Source organism: Phanerochaete carnosa (genome assembly GCF_000300595.1).
Source record: "Phanerochaete carnosa HHB-10118-sp unplaced genomic scaffold PHACAscaffold_16, whole genome shotgun sequence".
NCBI lineage: Eukaryota > Fungi > Basidiomycota > Agaricomycetes > Polyporales > Phanerochaetaceae > Phanerochaete > Phanerochaete carnosa.
The window spans coordinates 55,728-74,075 of NW_006767643.1; the positions used below are offsets into that span (position 1 = coordinate 55,728).

At 49.8% G+C, this 18,348-nt stretch overlaps 5 protein-coding genes across 5 annotated transcripts; 2 read left to right on the forward strand and 3 right to left on the reverse strand.

Moving 5' to 3' along the window:
- Positions 1-403: 403 nt before the first annotated feature.
- Positions 404-1,703, forward strand: PHACADRAFT_106988 (uncharacterized protein; the record flags this gene model as incomplete). Its single annotated transcript, XM_007402043.1, has 4 exons — positions 404-539; positions 632-792; positions 854-1,051; positions 1,224-1,703. Coding segments are annotated over 4 exons (975 nt in total), but the record flags the coding sequence as incomplete, so codon positions are not given.
- A 2,533-nt stretch (positions 1,704-4,236) lies between these two features.
- On the reverse strand, positions 4,237-5,092 carry PHACADRAFT_265681 (uncharacterized protein). Its single transcript, XM_007402044.1, has 3 exons — positions 5,021-5,092; positions 4,312-4,974; positions 4,237-4,255 (listed from the first exon to the last, which is right to left on the reverse strand). The coding sequence occupies exon 2, from the start codon at positions 4,845-4,847 to the stop codon at positions 4,458-4,460; it is 390 nt and encodes a 129-aa protein (XP_007402106.1). The 5' UTR covers positions 4,848-4,974; positions 5,021-5,092; the 3' UTR covers positions 4,237-4,255; positions 4,312-4,457.
- Positions 5,093-9,341: 4,249 nt separating this feature from the next.
- PHACADRAFT_33523 (uncharacterized protein) lies at positions 9,342-9,938 on the reverse strand (the record flags this gene model as incomplete). The annotated part of the gene is made up of 1 exon (XM_007402045.1): positions 9,342-9,938. One exon carries the CDS (start codon positions 9,936-9,938, stop codon positions 9,342-9,344), a length of 597 nt encoding a protein of 198 aa, XP_007402107.1.
- A 156-nt stretch (positions 9,939-10,094) lies between these two features.
- On the reverse strand, positions 10,095-10,957 carry PHACADRAFT_33524 (uncharacterized protein; the record flags this gene model as incomplete). The annotated part of the gene is made up of 5 exons (XM_007402046.1): positions 10,095-10,283; positions 10,338-10,448; positions 10,490-10,708; positions 10,775-10,862; positions 10,917-10,957. The coding sequence occupies 5 exons, from the start codon at positions 10,955-10,957 to the stop codon at positions 10,095-10,097; spliced, it is 648 nt and encodes a 215-aa protein (XP_007402108.1).
- Positions 10,958-12,890: 1,933 nt separating this feature from the next.
- PHACADRAFT_33525 (uncharacterized protein) lies at positions 12,891-14,179 on the forward strand (the record flags this gene model as incomplete). Its single annotated transcript, XM_007402047.1, has 6 exons — positions 12,891-12,976; positions 13,026-13,486; positions 13,549-13,645; positions 13,731-13,931; positions 14,014-14,041; positions 14,084-14,179. The coding sequence occupies 6 exons, from the start codon at positions 12,891-12,893 to the stop codon at positions 14,177-14,179; spliced, it is 969 nt and encodes a 322-aa protein (XP_007402109.1).
- Positions 14,180-18,348: the final 4,169 nt, after the last annotated feature.

An 18,348-nucleotide genomic window follows, 5' to 3' on the forward strand; every position in this document is an offset into this window, starting at 1 on the left:
AAGCCTGGGCTTCCGGGCCGGGCTTGGGCTTGACTACGCTCCGAGCCCGGCCTTGAGCCCGCCGCCAGGCTTGGCTTGGGTCAGGCTTTTTGGGCCGGGCTTGGCGGGCTCGCGGGCTTTGAGGCCCGGCCCGCACATCACTAGAGAGCTGATAAGCTTGTGCCGTTAACATGGAATACAGTGTGTTTGTATTCGGCAAAGCTGCGTTATGTACAGTCGCGTTGGGCGTGGCCGCATTCAGTATCTCTGCAGCAAAGAAGGTTAGCAACATGTCGAAGGAGGAAAAGAAGAAGAAGAGGAAAGAGCAGGCAGATCGGCATGACGAGATGCAAGGTGACATTGCCACCTTCTTCGCGTATAGTATGCTGACAACTACGCTGGGGAGCTTGGAAAGAAGTAAAGCAAGGACGCCCGATATTTCAAAGACAAGTTCTTCAATGCGAGCAAGAAGCATCTATCCGAAAACAAGATTGACTCATATAACGCATGGCTGCACTTTAAATGCAGAGACGTGAACCAGCGTGAGTATTCACCATCATGTGGCCTGTTTACTGTCACTGACCATGGCTTTTCTCACCTGTAGAACGTGCTACGGAGGGTTTGCATTTGCTGACAATGGGGGAAATCTGAGATGAGTACCTTGCGGAGTACCATGCACTAAGCGACGAGGAAAAAACTAAGTGCGTCTACGACTATGAGCTGGTGCACGAATTCAAGAAGCACGTCAGGCGTACCACCTCGCGGGGAAAGATTCAAGATTTCTCCCATACCGCTGCAATTTTGGAAGAAATCGTGAGTGCTCTTGAGCGAGCCTGAAGCAGCCGGATCGAGTATACTGACTTTGGTTGATCAGATCCTTGATCTTGACAACCGCATTGGAGTGAAGGGTTTCTTCTGCCTTGTGCGTAGCACCACAGATTTTGCAACCGAGCCGCAGTGGTGGTTTAGCTCTGCTGATCTCGAACGCTTCTTGTCCGTCGGCTGGCGTAAACGGTGGGACAGTAAGCAGATTGGGACGATGGTTGAGGCGTTCGCAATTGCTGGCGGTTCTGTATCAGATGCGTCACAATATCATACTGGCACTAATGCGGCCACTTGGGCTAACAGCTTGATAGGTGTTCTGCGGACAAACAAGCTCAAGGCTGAATTTACCAAAGCACAGATTCGGGATAAGATGAAAGACTTACTAGGTCAATCCCAGCTTACTATCACCTATATCCTAGTTACTGACTCTCGTGCGTCCAGCCGATATTACCGGAAACACTTCAGCAGGCATGGAGTACGTCAACTATGAGACACAGATTATTCAGCGCTATGGAGTTGTGCTCGTCGGCTGGCCCAAGGACCTTCCGTTCGTCAATCCCAATGACCTGACCAACAATCTTACCACTCTTGAGCTGCTGCTTCAAGCTTTGAACAACGGCACTTGCCACTTCATCCGTCCCACTGATGCCGAGCTCTCTCAGAGGAAAGCAGCCTGGCTTGCCGGTGTAGCCAATGGCACTGTTGAAGCCCCCAAGCAGAGGAAGAAGCGCAGCGATGCCGGTAAACCGCGGGGTTCGCACAACACTGCCACTGGCAAGCAGAAGGCTCCCGAGTCAGTTGCGCCTGGTTCTGGGTCTTCAGATGGTGAGGAGTCTGAATCGAGCTCGGAGAATGAGACGGAGGGTGTTGCTAGAGCGCAGAAGCGCAAGCGTGCGTAGCCGTGACTGGATGCAGATGGTAGAGGGAGAAGAAGTTGAACGGAGGGTGACCACAGGCTTCTTGTCACAGCGTCCATTCCTCATCATCATCTCCCACGCCTGTCATAGCATTTCTGAACGAGTTTCTGAATTTCAAAGCAAAATACATGTGTCCATTGCTCAAGGATGTCTACCAGGAATGTGTGCGAGAGAAAAGAACACCAATACAGCCATAGAAGGAGCCACGGGACCGAGAACACAATCCACAACGATAAGTGAACCATTGATGGGATATCAGCGCCGGCAAGCGCTCGAGGGAGTGGCTAGAGGTGAGCGGGGATCGCCAGAACAGGCCAGAAAAATGGCACGAGAGCTGGCGTGGGGGCACAGGGACTGCCGGGGGCTGGGATCGCTGGAATAGGCAAGGAGAGGGGCGGGCAAGGGGCGGGCAAGGGGCGGGCAAGGGACGGAGCGGGAGCTGGCGTCAGGGGCACAGGAAGTGCCGGGGCGGCTCTTGATCTGGTCACTTGGGCGGAATATCCTGAGGTCGCTTTCGACAGGCAGGCAAAACAGCCAGTTTCACCTCAGATCTGAGGGCTTATCACATCAGATCATCACCTCTAATCTGAAGCAGACTGTGGGCTCGATAGGTGTCGTCGCTCGGGCTCTCAAATGCTTGAGGGGGAGTGTCGAAGTTATCAGACGTTTCACGGCCGCGCTCACTCCATGAGCGTATGGAAATTTGCGTATCATATTTGTTTCCGTCGTTTCGTTTCCTTTTATGGACATTGTTGGCATAGCTTAGTCACCCGCCGTTGCGACTCATATGTGCGAGCTCAGCCTGTAGCACACTCAGAGACTTTTTCTGACTCTGAGTGCGAGTATCCTTGTATCCTGCTCTGCAAGTAGTGTACTGATTGTATTGCAGAACGGACTAAGTGTCCCTATCTTAGCCTCGATCGTGCCTGCTTTGCGAACCGGGCCCTGCACATTAAAGAAGTCGTCGCGTACGAACTTCTAATAGCACACCCTGAAGAAGTGGCCCACAGGAAATGAGGTTAACGGCCATGATGTCTTCTCGTCTGAAGCCAAATTCCCAAGCCCTATATATATATATATATATATATATATATATAGAGAGAGAGAGAGAGAGAGAGAGAGAGAGTAGTGTGTGTGTGTGTGTGTGTGTGTTATACTCCCCCGGAACATGGCCATGTTCCGCCCTGAGTCGCTGAATCGCTTTTAATAATCGCATGAGACAATCTAAATGAGGCAGAAGGTGCACTGCAGGTGAGTCGCAGTCCTCCGCTCACTTGAAACCAATTTCTTCACTCTGGGTACCTATTACAGTCCTTTAGCGTCTAAATAATTTGGATCCTGGCGCAAATTATCGAATGTTGGCTAGAATGTTGCTAGAAGTCTTCCGCACACTGTTGTTGAGTCATTCGTGAACCTCCGCTGAGTTGCAGGTTAGTCATCATGAATCGCAGGCCAGCCACCATGAATCGCAGGCTACTCACCGTGAGTTGCAGGTTAGCCACTTTGAGTCGCCGGATGGTCACTTTGTCCCTCCGACGAGTCGCTGATAATGTTCCGATAATTTGCTAGTGAGTCTCTGTTGAGTTGCTAATGAGTCTCCAGTGAGTCGCAGGGCAGTCATTGTGAATTGCAGACTGGTCACCGTGAGTTGCAGGTTGGTCATCTTGAGTTGCTGGCAAGTAAAATACAAGCCATTTGCAGCGCCCCGACCACTATAAACTTATTTACCAAGCTCCACCATATACTTCAGCTGTTACAACAGCCAATGCACTCAACAAGCTCACAGACCACTGTCAGCTATGGTACACAAGGTTTTACCCCTACTTCTACAATGCTGTATTATGTCCAGCGAGGCTCTCTAGACTACCATCAATCATCCTGTAGCACTGCGCAGTGATGGCACCCACCGACAAAAGGCTGCTCATCAGTGGAAGGCGGAGGGAACGTAGGCTTCAAAGCAGGCGTGACATCAGGTTGGGCGAGCATGGTGCTGTCGTCATCAGCATTGTGCTCACTATCTAAGTCAACGGGCAGCCGTTTGCGTTTGCGTCCTTGGCTGCTCATGGCAGACTCTGCCATAAAGGTTGCTTGAGAGATGATCTCAGTCTCAGAAGCCTTGGGTGCTTGGTCTTGTTCGCCGCAATCCTGTTGTTGTAGAGAATAGGCCGGGATATCAGGAAAAAAAGTCTGAGACCAGAAGCGCCCCGTGAGCTCCGTAGTTCCAGCAGCCCGGTGGAACTGACCCCTATTACCCTGCAACCAGTAGTCTCCCGCCGTGTCTCCGTAGCACCCATGGCAGCCTGCATAAGTTTGGCAGCACACCGTGGCAGCCTGCAAACATTCAGCAGCACACCGTGGCGCTGTCGCAGCCTGCCTGTAGATACCAGCAGACGGCCTCCCGGGCTTTGCACACTCACTCACAGGGAATAGATTGACAGAAGAAATATATTAGGCACACAACTGTATAGTACATGTTGGTGTATACTACACTAGAGTCATTCTGCTGTGGTAGGGGATAGACACAAGAGGTAAATCTATAATGTATAGCAAGTCAGAATAGTACTATATGATCTGCGGGGGCATCACTCACCTAAGTCTTAAAACCGCTATGCATCCAGCGCAGGAAACAGCGCAGGACATGCAGCTGGTAATCTCGGATGCGCAACCCGTTAACCGCCCTTCTTGCGATACCCGTGCAGCAGCGACGGGCTCGCTATGAGGCACGTCGCGGGCGGCTCACAATATGCCCCGCGTAGCTGCAGGCGCTCGTGGTTGTGCTTGTGCTGGAGATTTCGAGGGTGCGTTCGAGCGCAACGCGCACCCGGTGCTCGCGTGAAAGCTAGACAGGACCACTGCGGAGGTGTGTAAGTGTAAGAACATGACATACCCCGAGATGCACGACATGGGGTGGAGGTGTATGGCAGTGGGAGGTGGATTTAGCGGATCTTCCATTGCCTGATGCGAGCCCAACTTATCAATATCAAAATTATATGACATAATGAACTCACCGATCACCGCTGCCTGGAATCTGTGAGACACCGCATCCTCCGTTGAGAAAAGGAAGATAGCGGTGAAGGGCTGCGCCGCCCTCAACAGCTGCGGGTATCCTAGCAGCAACGCGGTCATCGCACCCTTAACTCTTGTGGCCTGTAGTGCTTGTTGTATCATTCATGGGCTTCTTGGTTGTGCGCAAAACACTGTTTCGCTACTCTGGGGCTTGTGCGCCTGCTCCGCGCGTGACAATGCGACCTCACTGCTCATGAGAAGAGTATGGTATATGTCAGAAGAACATAACTTACGCAAGGACGTGTATGGCGTTGACGCGTTGCCCGTTGACTGACACCGCCGACATAGGCTGACGCAGCGCGGTGGCGACGTGGAACAAGGAGGGATGTTCGGGCGCTTGTTACCATCGGCCGTGCCATCATTCGTTAATTTAGGGCAGACATTCCCGTACTTGGGCAAGTGAAGAGTATACCACCTTTGGACAGTACTTCAAGCTTCAAGTGTCATAATCAAAATTTTGTATACTATTTAGTCTCATTCACTAATGTTGTAAGCATATGTTTTACATACAAATCTAGTCTATGGCGCGAGAAATTAGCCAGAGTTAGGTGGTGCATATGAGCAGCTGCTAAGTGCTACCAGGCTCTCCTGAGTCTCGCGCATGCACTAAGCGGCAAGCGCAGACGCGGTGGCTGGTGGTAGTAGACGCCCCTGCTACGCAGCAAGACGCTGTTTCCTGATGGAGTTGCTGGCAGTACCTGTAGATATTGTAGTTGCCACCGAGGATTTGCCGTACTCAGTCTGGAAAACAGATGATACGCATGAGACGGTGATGGGAAAATGTCGAAGTACTTGCGTATAGTCAAGGTCATGAGCTCTACTGATGGCGGATCATTGATCATGCCCCACAGTGATCGTCTCGAGAACTCTTCATCTCGCGAGATGAATATGAGCATGTAGGCACACCTTTCCCTCTCTCTCGGACCATAATACTCTCTCTGATTTTCACTCAGCTCGAGCATGCTGTCAGACGATACGAGCCTTACCATGAGCGAAGTGTCCGTGCGTACAACCTGCTCAGGCTTGAACAAAGGTTTGAATTATGGATTCTCGAGCTCGAGCAGCCCTGTGTCGCATTCACTGCACGAGCGGAAACTGTCGAAGTTATCGGACGTTTCACGACCGCGCTCACTCCATGAGCGTATGGACATTTGCATATCATATTTGTTTCCGTCGTTTCGTTTCCTTTTATGGACATTGTCGGCGTAGCTTAGTCACCCGCCGTTGCGACTCATATGTGCGAGCTCAGCCTGTAGCACGAGAAAAATTTAAAACTTTTTTGTTACAAAAAATATGCGAAAACATCCTGAAAAAATAAGGAAGAAAATGCCATATTTTTCCTCCCATTATCCGGCAGCCCGGCAACTTGGCAACCCGGCAGCCGAGCCGATTGTCCGCCAGGCCATTTTCAAAGCGCCCGGGGTTACGGCACCCAGCGAATAATCAGCTCAGCTGCCGGGTTGTCAAGTTGCCGGGCTGCCGGATACCGAGAGGAAAGATACAACATTTTCTTACTTATTTTTTCAGGCTGTTTTTGCATTTTTTTGCAACCAAAAAGTTCCAAATTTCTCTCGTGTAGCACACTCAGAGACTTTCCCTGACTCTGAGTGTTAGTACCCTTGTATCCTGCTCTGCAAGTAGTGTACTGATTGTATTGCAAAACGGACTAAGTGTCCCTATCTTAGGTAAATATATCAGAGACTTTCCCTGACTCTGAGTAATGGACTAAGTGTCCCTATCTTAGCCTCAAGCGTGCCCGCTTTGCGAACCGGGCCCCGCGCATTAAAGAAGTTGTCGCGTACGAACTTCTAATGGAAACTACGACCGGGATAGCACGCGAATGAATCGCCCGAAGCGTATGAGTGACAGCTTTGTGCAGGTAGAGTAAGAAATATATGTAATTTTGCCCTAATTTGAATAATTGGACTATATACAGACCAGAATAATTCAGATCAACTGGTGATATGTAGTAGATCAGAGATATTCAGCACTTATTCAGCATGCAAACCTGAATTTATGAGGCTCTCCGTGCTTATCCCAACAACCTCTCGCTCTTCTCACCCTCATCCCCTGATTTATTCCTCTTTCTGATCGGCGCAACGACCTTTTTTCACATGATTTTGAGCCCCTCCGCAACCTAGAATAGCTCCGCTTAGTTGTATACAAGCTATAATTGATTAGCAATTTTGCTACGGTTGGGTTGCAAGCAGATCCCTAGCAAGCTGCTGTTGAATGGCTACAAAGTATAACCAACTTGGTGGAGGTGGTTTAGAGCACTTATAAACATCTATATGTGACAATATAATAGCTCTGAGTAGTTTTACATAAGCTACTATTCATCAGCAAACTTGGTAAACCAACTGCAAGTGAAGCTCCCGCAAGCTGCTGTCAAATGACTACAAATTATAGAAAACTTGGTGGAGGTTGTTCAAGGCACTTATACACACCTCTATATGACAATAGAGTAATTCCGCTTAATTGTACAGAAGCTATTATTCATCAGCAAGCTTGTTAAACAAATTTATACCCTCTCAACAGGGGTCCTTTCCGGGTTAGAGGGTGCCTTATGACATGCACAACTTGGAAATAGGAACATGTAATGAAGCTGGGTAATAGTAACACAGGAAAATTAACACTGACATACCCGATTGTGCACTTGTGAACCTTGTAAGCACTGCTTCCATGTTCTTTGCAATCCACTAGCAAAATAATTCACCGTCTGTAGTGATAAAGCATGACTGCCTGCAAAGTACCTGTAAGCATGCTGCCAAGTTGTGGTGCAGAGTAATGACAGACCTTTCTTAATGGCAGCCTTGCATAGGTATTCTTTTTTTTTGAGGGGCTTGGCTTGAAAAGCCTTGCACTTGATGCATTTTTGGACAAAGCTTGCCCTTTCAGCATGATAGTGTCATTTTGGCAATATCTCTTGTATGTTTTGAGAGCTGTATTGCTTGCTATCTATACCTTGGCATTTATAATGTCTTGTACGAGGCATCCACCGTATGCTTAAAGGTTCTGCAAAGTCATTTACAATTTTTAAATGTAATGAAAAATCGTCCTGTTCGGATTGGCACCTTGAGAGCTTTTCAGCACTTTCATGGAACTTTGCCAAAGGTGTGGGGACATAAAGTGTATTGACACTACACTAGTCCATCAAACTTGGGTTGGAGTTTATTTTACACTTTAAAGTAAAACTTGCTCAATTTTCGTAGCCTTTTATATTTTATGTATTAGAATGATGTGGGCCAGAGCACAGATGCTTGGTGGGTATAATTTTTCCATTTTTTGCTATATCATAAAACTCCTCCTTGCCACTTGCACCAATTTAGTGCAAATCTTTTGCTTATAATAACACTGCCTTTATTAATGCAACCCCAATATGTGATAAATATAGAATGCAACTTTATCTTTAGTATAATAGTATGTATGTTGAAGCTCAAAGTGCATATGAAAGTCTGCAAGCTGCAAAAACCAGGCTTGAATAATTTGGCCCAAATCAAGTCTAAAATTGGCTTACAAGCTGAAATTTGCATGCACCAGCTCTGTTGCTGTTCTTTGGGATTTGTGCTAAGAGGAACTCATTGTCACATATATCTCATAAGTACTAAACAGCTTAGAAGGCTTTCAAAACTAGACTGAGAACTCACCACAATACAAATTACACAAACATTAAGTAGACTAAAAAGCTTTAAAAAGACTGGCTATGTATAAAACAGAGCAGTTAATCTGAAGCTAGGGCTAAGCAGTGAAATACACACATACACAAACTAAAGTTGGTGCATATCGTCATCAGTGCTAACCATGTCTTCAAAATGACATGGTTGTTGTAGCTTCTCAAGCGACTGCGATGAGTCATTGAGTGCGCTTCAAACGATGGCGATTCTGTTGCCCAGAATGGCCATAAACCTGAAGGCAATAGGTGCGGACCACAGTGCAAGTGCCATCACAGAGCAAATCAAGCTATCCCTTTGCCACGAGAATGATAAAAATCAGCCATTCTGGTGGTGGGGATGGAATGGCCCTGAAGGACCGAGATGAGTGCGTATACCAACTGCTCGGAGCTGTGCTGTTCTGTGCCGCTCACGACGAAACGATGATGCAGGGGGTTTTTCAATCACCTCCGATTCTCTTTGCCTTCTCTTTCCACCATCAGGGAAATTTCACAATGGTCCTGAGCCTACTGGACCCTCTGGACTACAAGGAGCACCAGACCAGAGTCTTCCTGTCTTGAGTGGTCCGGACCTTCAGCTATTGGTCCTGTAGCATTTTGGACCACTCCGCACAACAGTTAACTGGGTTTGAACCACAATGTAGATAGCCCCGCTGATTAGTCGACCGTTCCAGGGTTTTCACACATGGAGCACCACTAGATATATAGCAAAACCATTACATTATGTGCAAGTTGACCGAGAGGTTACACGTTTTCAGTAAGGATTGTTTACGGGGCTACCATGCGCTTATAATGCATACATTTCACATAATACAACGAGCGTACAGATGTTACAATTTTGCATGCAGCGAATGATGAAGCTTGAGGCTCCAACGTAGTGCACTTTACGAAAGACATGCAGCGAAACGAGACATGAACGCTTCACCAATAACCGCCTCGTGGAAGAGTGATGCCTCCAGGGGATTAAGCTGCATATCGCAGGTGAGTATTCTCATTTGACCGGTTTTGGAAAGGCCACGGAACGCTGTAAACGTTTCGCGGTCGACCAAGCCAGCGTGCATTACGCGATTAGTATGCACTTCCATCCGTGGCATGAGGGAACGCAAAAATTGTCCGATGATAGTGACATTCTGCCCTTCGAGTCCTGGAACCGGCTGGTTCTCACGCGAGATAGACTGCGTAGGTGGAGTAGTTGGCTGTGGGTAATTGGACGTGACGAGCTGCTGAGCAAGAGCAGTCGACTGTTCCACTTCACGTTGAGCGAACTGTTGAGTTGAAGCCTCCCTCTGCTCGCTTTCTCGTGACACGACGTGCGGAAATGAGGTACTCAATGTTTCATCGTTGCGAGTAGTGGATTCTTCAGCCATGGCTGAGGGACTCGGGCGGCCGTCTTTACGTCTGGCGAGCGGGTCAACCGGAACGCTCGAGTGAGCCACCTGAATGCGATCACGTTTATAACCAGAGAGGAGAGTAGGTTTCATGTGAGCGAACTGCTCAAATGACGAATACAAAAACCATACTTACTCTTAAGGTTTGGTGCGTAGTGGGCCTGCGAGGAACTTGATTTATTGTATTTATTGTGCGTCGGGTTGCATTGCCGGTTATGACAATCTGGTAATAAACAGGCATAAAAAAGATTAGCACGCCATGTGGGCAAATTGAGACGAAACGACAACCTGAGGGATAGGTTTGTGCGTGATGCTGGCACTACTCTTGACAGTAGGTGCAACTGGCGTCGTGACCGGAGTAAGCAGTGGTGGCGTCCTATGGCGCACGGACGCGTCTTGGGCCTTCTCGCTTAAAAGTTCGTTGTTTTCGTCCTCGTCCTAGTTGACAAAAGAGATATGGAGATGTTTTTGCAAACATGCACGATTGCGCACCTCTTCCAAACTGCCATCCTCATCTTCATTTTCAGACAAGCGACCGCGCCGAACCACGTCTGTGTTTCGAGGCTTCCTCGTGGTTTTGCGCGGTGGTTCCTGATCCCCCGACTGCGTGAAAAGACGTGAAAAGGAACTACGTGGTGGCGCACCTCGCACTTGGCATCACTTGCGCTACGAGCGCGTTTTCCCAAGTTTGCAATATTCCCGCGTGTCACGTGTCCTTGCTCGTTCCCGTTTTCGTCGTCGGTGGTGACAGCTTCTTGGGCCTTTGATTTTGGCCCTCCGTTTGACGACAATCCAATTCGGAGGAGAGCTTCAGCAGGCCAAGCATCTTCAAAACGCATTAAAAAAGGGCAATCTTCCTTAGCCTATTGGACTGGATGAGTAAACTCAACACGGAGGCACCACGAACCGTGGAATGGACTACTGCATACCTTCACTAGCGCCTGCGACTGTCTCTCAGTGCCCTGCTGTTTCCACTTCCAGCCTTTTTTCAAAATTTTACGGCGTATCTCGAGCAAACTCTTCTACAAGGAGCTGATTGAGGACACCAAACGACAATGTGATGCAACACACCTTAAGCACATTGGTTTAATTTCTATCGATACTAGGCACATGTCTGTAACCTCTCACTGACGAAAATTGGGGTGGGCGGGCTATAACTTCTGGTTGAGGACTTTCAAGCAGGCTGTGACATAGCTGTGGGCAGTGGGAGAGTTGCACTCAGTTCGCCGCAACGCGGATAGGTAGTATACGAACGCTCGCCCGAATAGTCAAATGCTTACTAATCGGCGCTTGACTCAGTGATCGGTCTGCGTGTTGCATTTTCCTCCGTTCACGCCTTTGGTCTTCCGCACTTCATGGCCTGTCTCATAAAGCCAGTGAATACATCACCTTTGTCTGCTTTCACCCCTCCGTTACTTACACCACCGAACGACAATGCACATCATCATGCACCCTGACCTACAGGCGCAAACTGTCCTTGACTTTCACGATCGTATAAGTCGCAAGCTGTTTGCAAGGTGCGTAAACGGACTGTGCAGCTGCTTATATTTCCTCAGCCTATCCGCTCAGGATCAGCGTCGCTTACTTCAAAAGCACTCGGTTTTAGGGTTGCTGGGAGTGGCCAACACCGCGGCCGACTCGCAAGAGTACATCCTTACGTTGCTTTGAGAACGGTGGCACCATAAGATAGACGGCATCTCGAGCGACGCTTCTGGGGTGCTAGACATCATGCGGTCTACTCACGCTGTGGCCTCTGGTGTGCAAGTGATTTCGTTGAGCAACCGTGGCAGTTCTTTGTCGCTGCCCATGGTTTCGACGAATTTTGCAGCTGGCTCGTGCGCCACAAGAACGGTGTGGACATGATTGCAAGCACACCCCCAAACAGTTTGTCAAACAGTCCGTCCGTCCTCGCTCGCCGTCGTATTCAAACAAAACTTGCCACCTTTGACATCATTTCAAATTGCTTCAAGCAACCCGCTCCTCCCCATTTCTCATCTGGCAGCCACCGCTCTAGTCAACTACATCAGTGCTGACGAGTTTTGTGTCGCCTATCCATTTCTTCTTGTGGCGAAACATTCCGTGATCGCAGACCGAGGTTACCAGGAGGTGGAAAGCAGCGTCTCGTTCTGTTTAGAACGGGCGGGGTTCGTGGTGGTCAAGGCCGCGATAGCACTATAAAGATCGTCAACTGGGCGATGCGCTCCGTACCGTTCCTGTCCGCGCACACCCAGATTCATGCGAGACTCGTTTTGCACTGTTATTCGATTTTCCGACGTGACACAGTTGACGATGGAAATGCGTAAGGGTATACGGGTAGCAGGACAAACGGTATGCTGTGTATGGGGTGGTGAGCCTTGCAGAGTACAGTGCTGCCATACGAAAACCAGTTTTGTTAGCCATAACTCGTTGCTACTCGAAATTTCCTCTTCACCCTCCCTCCCTCCCTTTAAACCATGTGGGGTTTTTTCCCCTTCTGTTCGCTCCCTGTAATTTGCCCATTGCTCAGTTATATGTCTGCTGTTCGCAGAATTGATCTCCCAAAAACAAAAAAACGTAACGCTCCTGAGACGCCCTTTCTGGGGAATTGCAACGGAATCAAACCACAAACCGTATTTCTACATCGCATTTTTACGCCGTGATCGAGTTCATTGCTTACGTGGGTCAACCAAGCTCATCTGCCTTTGTACTCCTTTGGCTTGGTCGCTCTTGGTTCCGGCAGTTGCTGTGTATTGAAATGGAACGGTGTCTGAGATAACTCCGTCAACGTTGGTTCAGTCGCCATTGTGGGGCAAGAAACGTATCAGACCACCTTCCGCACCATGGCTCGACGGTTTTGAATTGCTCAAGAGTCACTCAACAATCCCAAATTATACTGCCGCGAGCCTGGGGGAGCCCATCAACTTACTTCCGTCAAGAACGTACCTGATTCGTTCGGGCCGCTCGAGCTTCTCCTATTTGTGAGTAGATCGTGCCTGGAAAATGCGTAAATGAAAAGGTATAAAAACTTTGCGTATTTTTTCCCCAGATGGCTCAACATTCGCTCCGATGCCTTTCGAAACAGTGTCACAAGTTGTCGAGGAGCAAGCACGATTAGCCCTTCACTCTACAGAAAACGTGGATTCCTTCCTCCGGTACGTTCTTATGCTTGGTTGTTTGCATATGACTTTAACGCCAAGACAGTCTTCCCACTGCCGAGCAAGTTGCACGCCTGAACACCTGGAGCGTGTTGAAGCTTCTCGGCTTGGCACTCTACTCCGTACAAAGATGCACCATGGCCGAAACCACCTTTGCGCGAATGTGGTATGAGACATTGCGCCAGCTCGACGATGTGGCGGAAATCCGCCAAGCAATGCGAGACACCGATACTATTCTTTCCGGCAGTCGCTGTGTGCGGTTCCTGTACTGCGACGTGCATTTTGTTTGCGGAGATTGGGATTGGTACACGACTTCGAGTGGTGTCGAGGCGTCTTGCGCGTTTGTCACAAACAAGCTCAGGGGGAAGGAAGTTGCGCGGTTCGCAGGACATTACACAGACGATGATAATACACCGAAGTGCTACACGCATTGCGCTCCCGAGCTCATTAAACACGAAAGTTCAGCACTCCGCACGGCAATTTCGATGTTATGTGCAGCAAAACAGTGTCCGCGATTGCACCCTTGATAATGTTTCATTCGACGATCGTCATGAATTACATCACCGCAGATGGGTTTTGCCTCGCTTATCCCACCGCATTCTTCCAGCGCCTTAACATGCAAACGCATCGCGATTTACAGCCTCACGATTTACGAGCGATTGCGAAGTACGCCAGCCGTGGCTAGCAACCTTTCGCTGGATCGTACACCTCATCTAGTGATGCCCATAGCCCGTACAATTACCCTCCATAGAGCCTTTGTGACCAACACGCGCAATCCTTCGGGGACATATTCTGCCTGGCATATGTTTTTGAGTACCAAGGCTGGTCTACCCAATGTTGCCGCGCGGCTTTTCCGCGTTCTCAAGCGCTTCTGGGGTTCTCGTACACCCATCGCGATCTGCTGGACGTTCAAGTGCCCGGACAATGTAATGATGCAGGGGGGAGCGTCGACGTACAGATACTTCCCAATTTGTCTGCCCTTTCATTGTAATATATGTGTCGAACGGTGATCGCGAATTGTATGGATTTCACAGCAAACGGTTGAAGGCCTACGCCGCTCTCGTGTGTCGCGGAACCACCTAACTTGGCTCCTTTTGCGTACAGTCAGTATCGCAGATCTGTTTGTTTAGTTATCCGCTGAGTCCCGTTGATCGTGATCATACAAGCAATGCAATCGTGTCCGCGAGCGCGAACTGCTGAGCATATAAGGGGGGACCGAACACTACGTTAAACAAAGCAATGGATTTCCCCTCGTATCTCCACCACAACTCGAATGTTACGAACCTGGTAAGTTGTGCCATTCTCTCTACCAACTTCACACAATAATTAGCAATAGGCCATGGATTGGATGAAATATCGATTCCCTACAAAATGGGTTGTCCCACCTTGACGTGCACGTGGTGTTGGACGCGGCTCGGCGTTATTGGGATTCCAATTCCCCTAGAATCGGGTTATGGACCAAACCGTGCACGCCCAAAAGTCACGTGACAATCAGCCATTGCTTGCGCTAATAATGTGCCAGCCGGCGTCTATGAGTAATTCCCAAGGCACGAGCAAACTCGCCGTTGCTCACTCGAAACCCACGAGCGTCGCGAAATTTAAAAGATTTATTGCTCTTGAAGGTGCATTGAACATGTCCGTACGTAATTTAATGCTTACAAAATCGCCCCTTACCAACTATGCTGCTGAAAAGTCATCCACTCCCTGGAGCGCTTCTGGTCGTCTGAAAGCGGCACGGCTTCGTAAGCAAAGCTTCCGGCCACCTACTGCTCCTGGCCCACTGCACCCATCCTATCAACCGTCGTAAATATAATCATTTTGTTCACGCGTTCCGGCGCCTATGTGTGCAGTTCCCAAGGCACGAACAAACTCGCTGTTACTCACTCGCAACCCGTGAGTGTCGTGAAATTCCTTCATTTTATGGCTCTCGAAGGTGCATAGAACATTTCTGTACAAAATCTGATGCTTACAAAATTACCCCTTTCTAGTTATGTGGCAGGGAAGTCATCCAGTCCCTGGGGCGCTTCTGAACGTCTGAAAGCGGCACGGCTTCACCAGTCTGTCTACTGCACCCGGCCTACTGGTTGTCGCCGGCAACCCTCAACTCGGCGGCGACCTGCTGCCGTGCACTCATCCACCACTCCCTTTTTCTGGGGAGGTGTGCAGCGCGCCGTGCTTTGCATAGCTAGTGAGTGTCCCCATGCCATATTTTACCTTGCTTTTCTAATCGCTTCTGCTTCCATCACAGGGCCAAGACCAGAGCCACAACCAGAGCAGTGAAGGCAGGGAGAAATGGGCTAGGGCCGAGGACAGCAAAGCGCTCACGAAGTTGAACACCTACAGCAAAAGGCCAACGCCTTCTGTCCGCTCTACTGTATCCACCATCAGCGAGCGAAAAGCAGTAAGTGCAGCTCTTGTTTTTGTTGTGACATTACGCACATGGTAATTGGCTGCTGCCTTCCGCTAGCCCTGGGCCTGTGCCGTGCCTCGCTCATGGACAGTGATTTGGGCCTGCGCTGCGCCGTGTCACAAAAACACCTATTGCAGCACCACTCGCTTGCACAACCCATGCCCCAGCCAGTGCGGAGACTGTCCGCAAAATGCGACCTGTTCGCCTTCGCGACCCCAATCGAATGGTACACTGGCCTCCTTATTGTTTGGTAGCGACGGTGTGCATAACGACCCTCTGTATATGTTAATACTTACGGAACTACCACTCTCCAGCTACGATGCTGGAGAATCAACCTGTCTACTGCACCCGGCCTACGGCACCCGAGCGTTGGACATTTCGCAGCTGCGTGTACCTGTACCCTGTACCAGACCATGTATGACTATTCACCATTGCAAATATGAGGTCATATTCATTTTAAGTGCTATGATTGTCCTGAACGACACTATGCAGGGGAATCAGCAATGGGCGCTTGACGCCCACGTATTCGGTGATGGCGAGCTCAGCGCTCGCCCGAGGTGCGATCCCCCCCCCTCTCCCAAGGAGAAGATACATAAGCGAGAAGTATTTGGGACAGCCAAACCTGCCGCAGACTGCTGTACATAGCACTGTAATGCCATTTATCCACATCGTCGTTAGCTCTACAGTGCTTTTGCAGGCGAGATTACAACATAAAACAACATTGCAATTTATGCACCAGGTCTCAAAGCATATCGTGCGCAAGCTTGCGCCGCCCACCGCCAACCTCCAGTTGGCTGGGTGGGCAGCGCCACCTGCGCACGCGGCGCGGCAAAGCAGGGCGCCAAAGGGCGCGCGTCTATTAGGCTCCTGTCCAACCTCCTATCCTGCCACCTCGAATCCAAGATACCGATTCCAGGGGGAATCGCAATATCCACGAGTTATGGACCGAACCGTGCACGCTGAAAAGTCACGTGACTATCAGCCATTGCACCCGAGCTTGCGCTAATGTGCCAGCCGGCGCCTATGAGTCTAATTCCCAAGGCACGAACAAACTCGCCGTTGCAGCTTATAGGTCAGGACCGAACTTCGGTTTTTCGAAGTCCACCAGGCGGTCCGCCCGGAGTATTCCGGGTGAGCTAGAATGGCTGGGGACGATACTATGGCAGCTGTGGAACCGTTGACAAGGTCAATCCACAGCACTTGCCTAATTGGGACGCAAGCCGTGGCCCAAGCCAAAGCCGAGCCACTGGCTTCTGGCTTGCGGCGGCTTGCGGCTCGGGTTGGGTTTTCACAAGCCTAAGCCTAGCAAAGCTAAGCCAAAGCCACCGACTTCTGGGCCAAGCCGAGCCAGTCAAATCACTACTGGCAGCGGACTCGAGGCTGGGCTCGAGGCGAAGTCAAGCCTGAGCCCGGCCCGAAAGCCCAGGCTTGGATGCACCAACTGTGCCGCTATTCCCTGTGTTTAAAACATGGTAAGAACAGGTTTATTTGCACATACAAGACAAAATTTTGACTTGCCAGACGGGGCGGTCTATATCTCTACCAAGCACGACTATGAAGGTTGGGCATGGACAAAAATCAGCATGTCGTAAACTAGAAACATGCAAAAACTCGTTTTCATCTGAGAGGTGAGCGCCCATGCAACACATTGCCTGAGAGTGCCTAAAAATGCACGCAGATGCACAGACGTGAACGTACGTGCACGCGCATGCACGGGCGCGAACTAAAGTGCAACGTCGCCAAACTGGAACTGGGCGGCGGCGAAAATCTCGAACTCGCATCAGCGCTACCGTACGGGTCGAAGTACACGTACGTGCACTTTCGTGCGCATTGGTGTCCCACTGGCAAAGGCTTTCTAGATGAGCATATATCATCCGAGTTAGCTGTGCGATTGTCAACATTTTGCACCAGTGTGCACAAAGGTGCACTTTGTAATAAACTTGCGCACTGCCGTCATAGCCGCCCAACGAGTTTGACATGGGCGATAGCGGGTTTGATGGGGATGATAACGAGTTTGACGGGAATGATAGTGCGCGTACATGCAATTTTGTGCGCAGCTGTGCATCACCATGTGCGTTAACGCACCAAATTGTGCTAATGCGCACAGCTGTGAACGCAATACTACTGTACTTTTACGACCGTACCGGATGTCACACGTCACACCGCTTTTCCGCGGACACCGCCAATAATATTCTCTCGATTTATGGCGGTTTTGGCGAGTTGTCGGAAAAACTCATTTTGGGCACTTTCATCCGGTATGGTCGTAAAAGTACAGTATAGTAAGTGAATCCACCCTCACTTGCTGTCAATCATGCGCAGCGAGAACCAGATTTTCATTGCGAGTTTCCATTTTTGTCCATCGCAGACTGTGATACACGACTGTGCGTCGCCACCTGGCATTCGCCATAGGCGCTCATTTGCGGACCTTGTGAGTTACCGCCTAGCTTGTAGCACCACCGCATGCCCTCCAGAGACTGTATTATTTCGGTGAGTGAATGCAGTAGTAACCTATCACATGCAAATATACTCACTTTTTGTAGTTTGCTTTAACTTGTCCTATGTTCGGCAAGCCCGAGCTTAAGCCCAAGGCTTGGCCATCAGGAAAATGTCCAAACGTCTTGACGTCACTTGTGCGTCTTGGGATCGGACCGACATGCTCTGGGTGCCTTGATGCTGTTGGGTAACACCTCCAAGACAGGTCTCAACAACGCCTAAGGCAGACTAAGGCATTTTATCTAATTCAAAATGCCTCCAACACCCGGAGATTTTCCTGATGTGGGCCGGGCTTGGGTCGGGTCGGGCTCAGGACTCGGCTTGACATTGCCACAAGCCCAAGCCGGGCCCGCATATCACATGAACGGACTGTGCAAGTGAGACAGATTGTGGCGGGCATTGCTGACCATGACATTATACTATCCAGTCAACGGACCACCTAGGCATCCTGACCACGAGCACGACA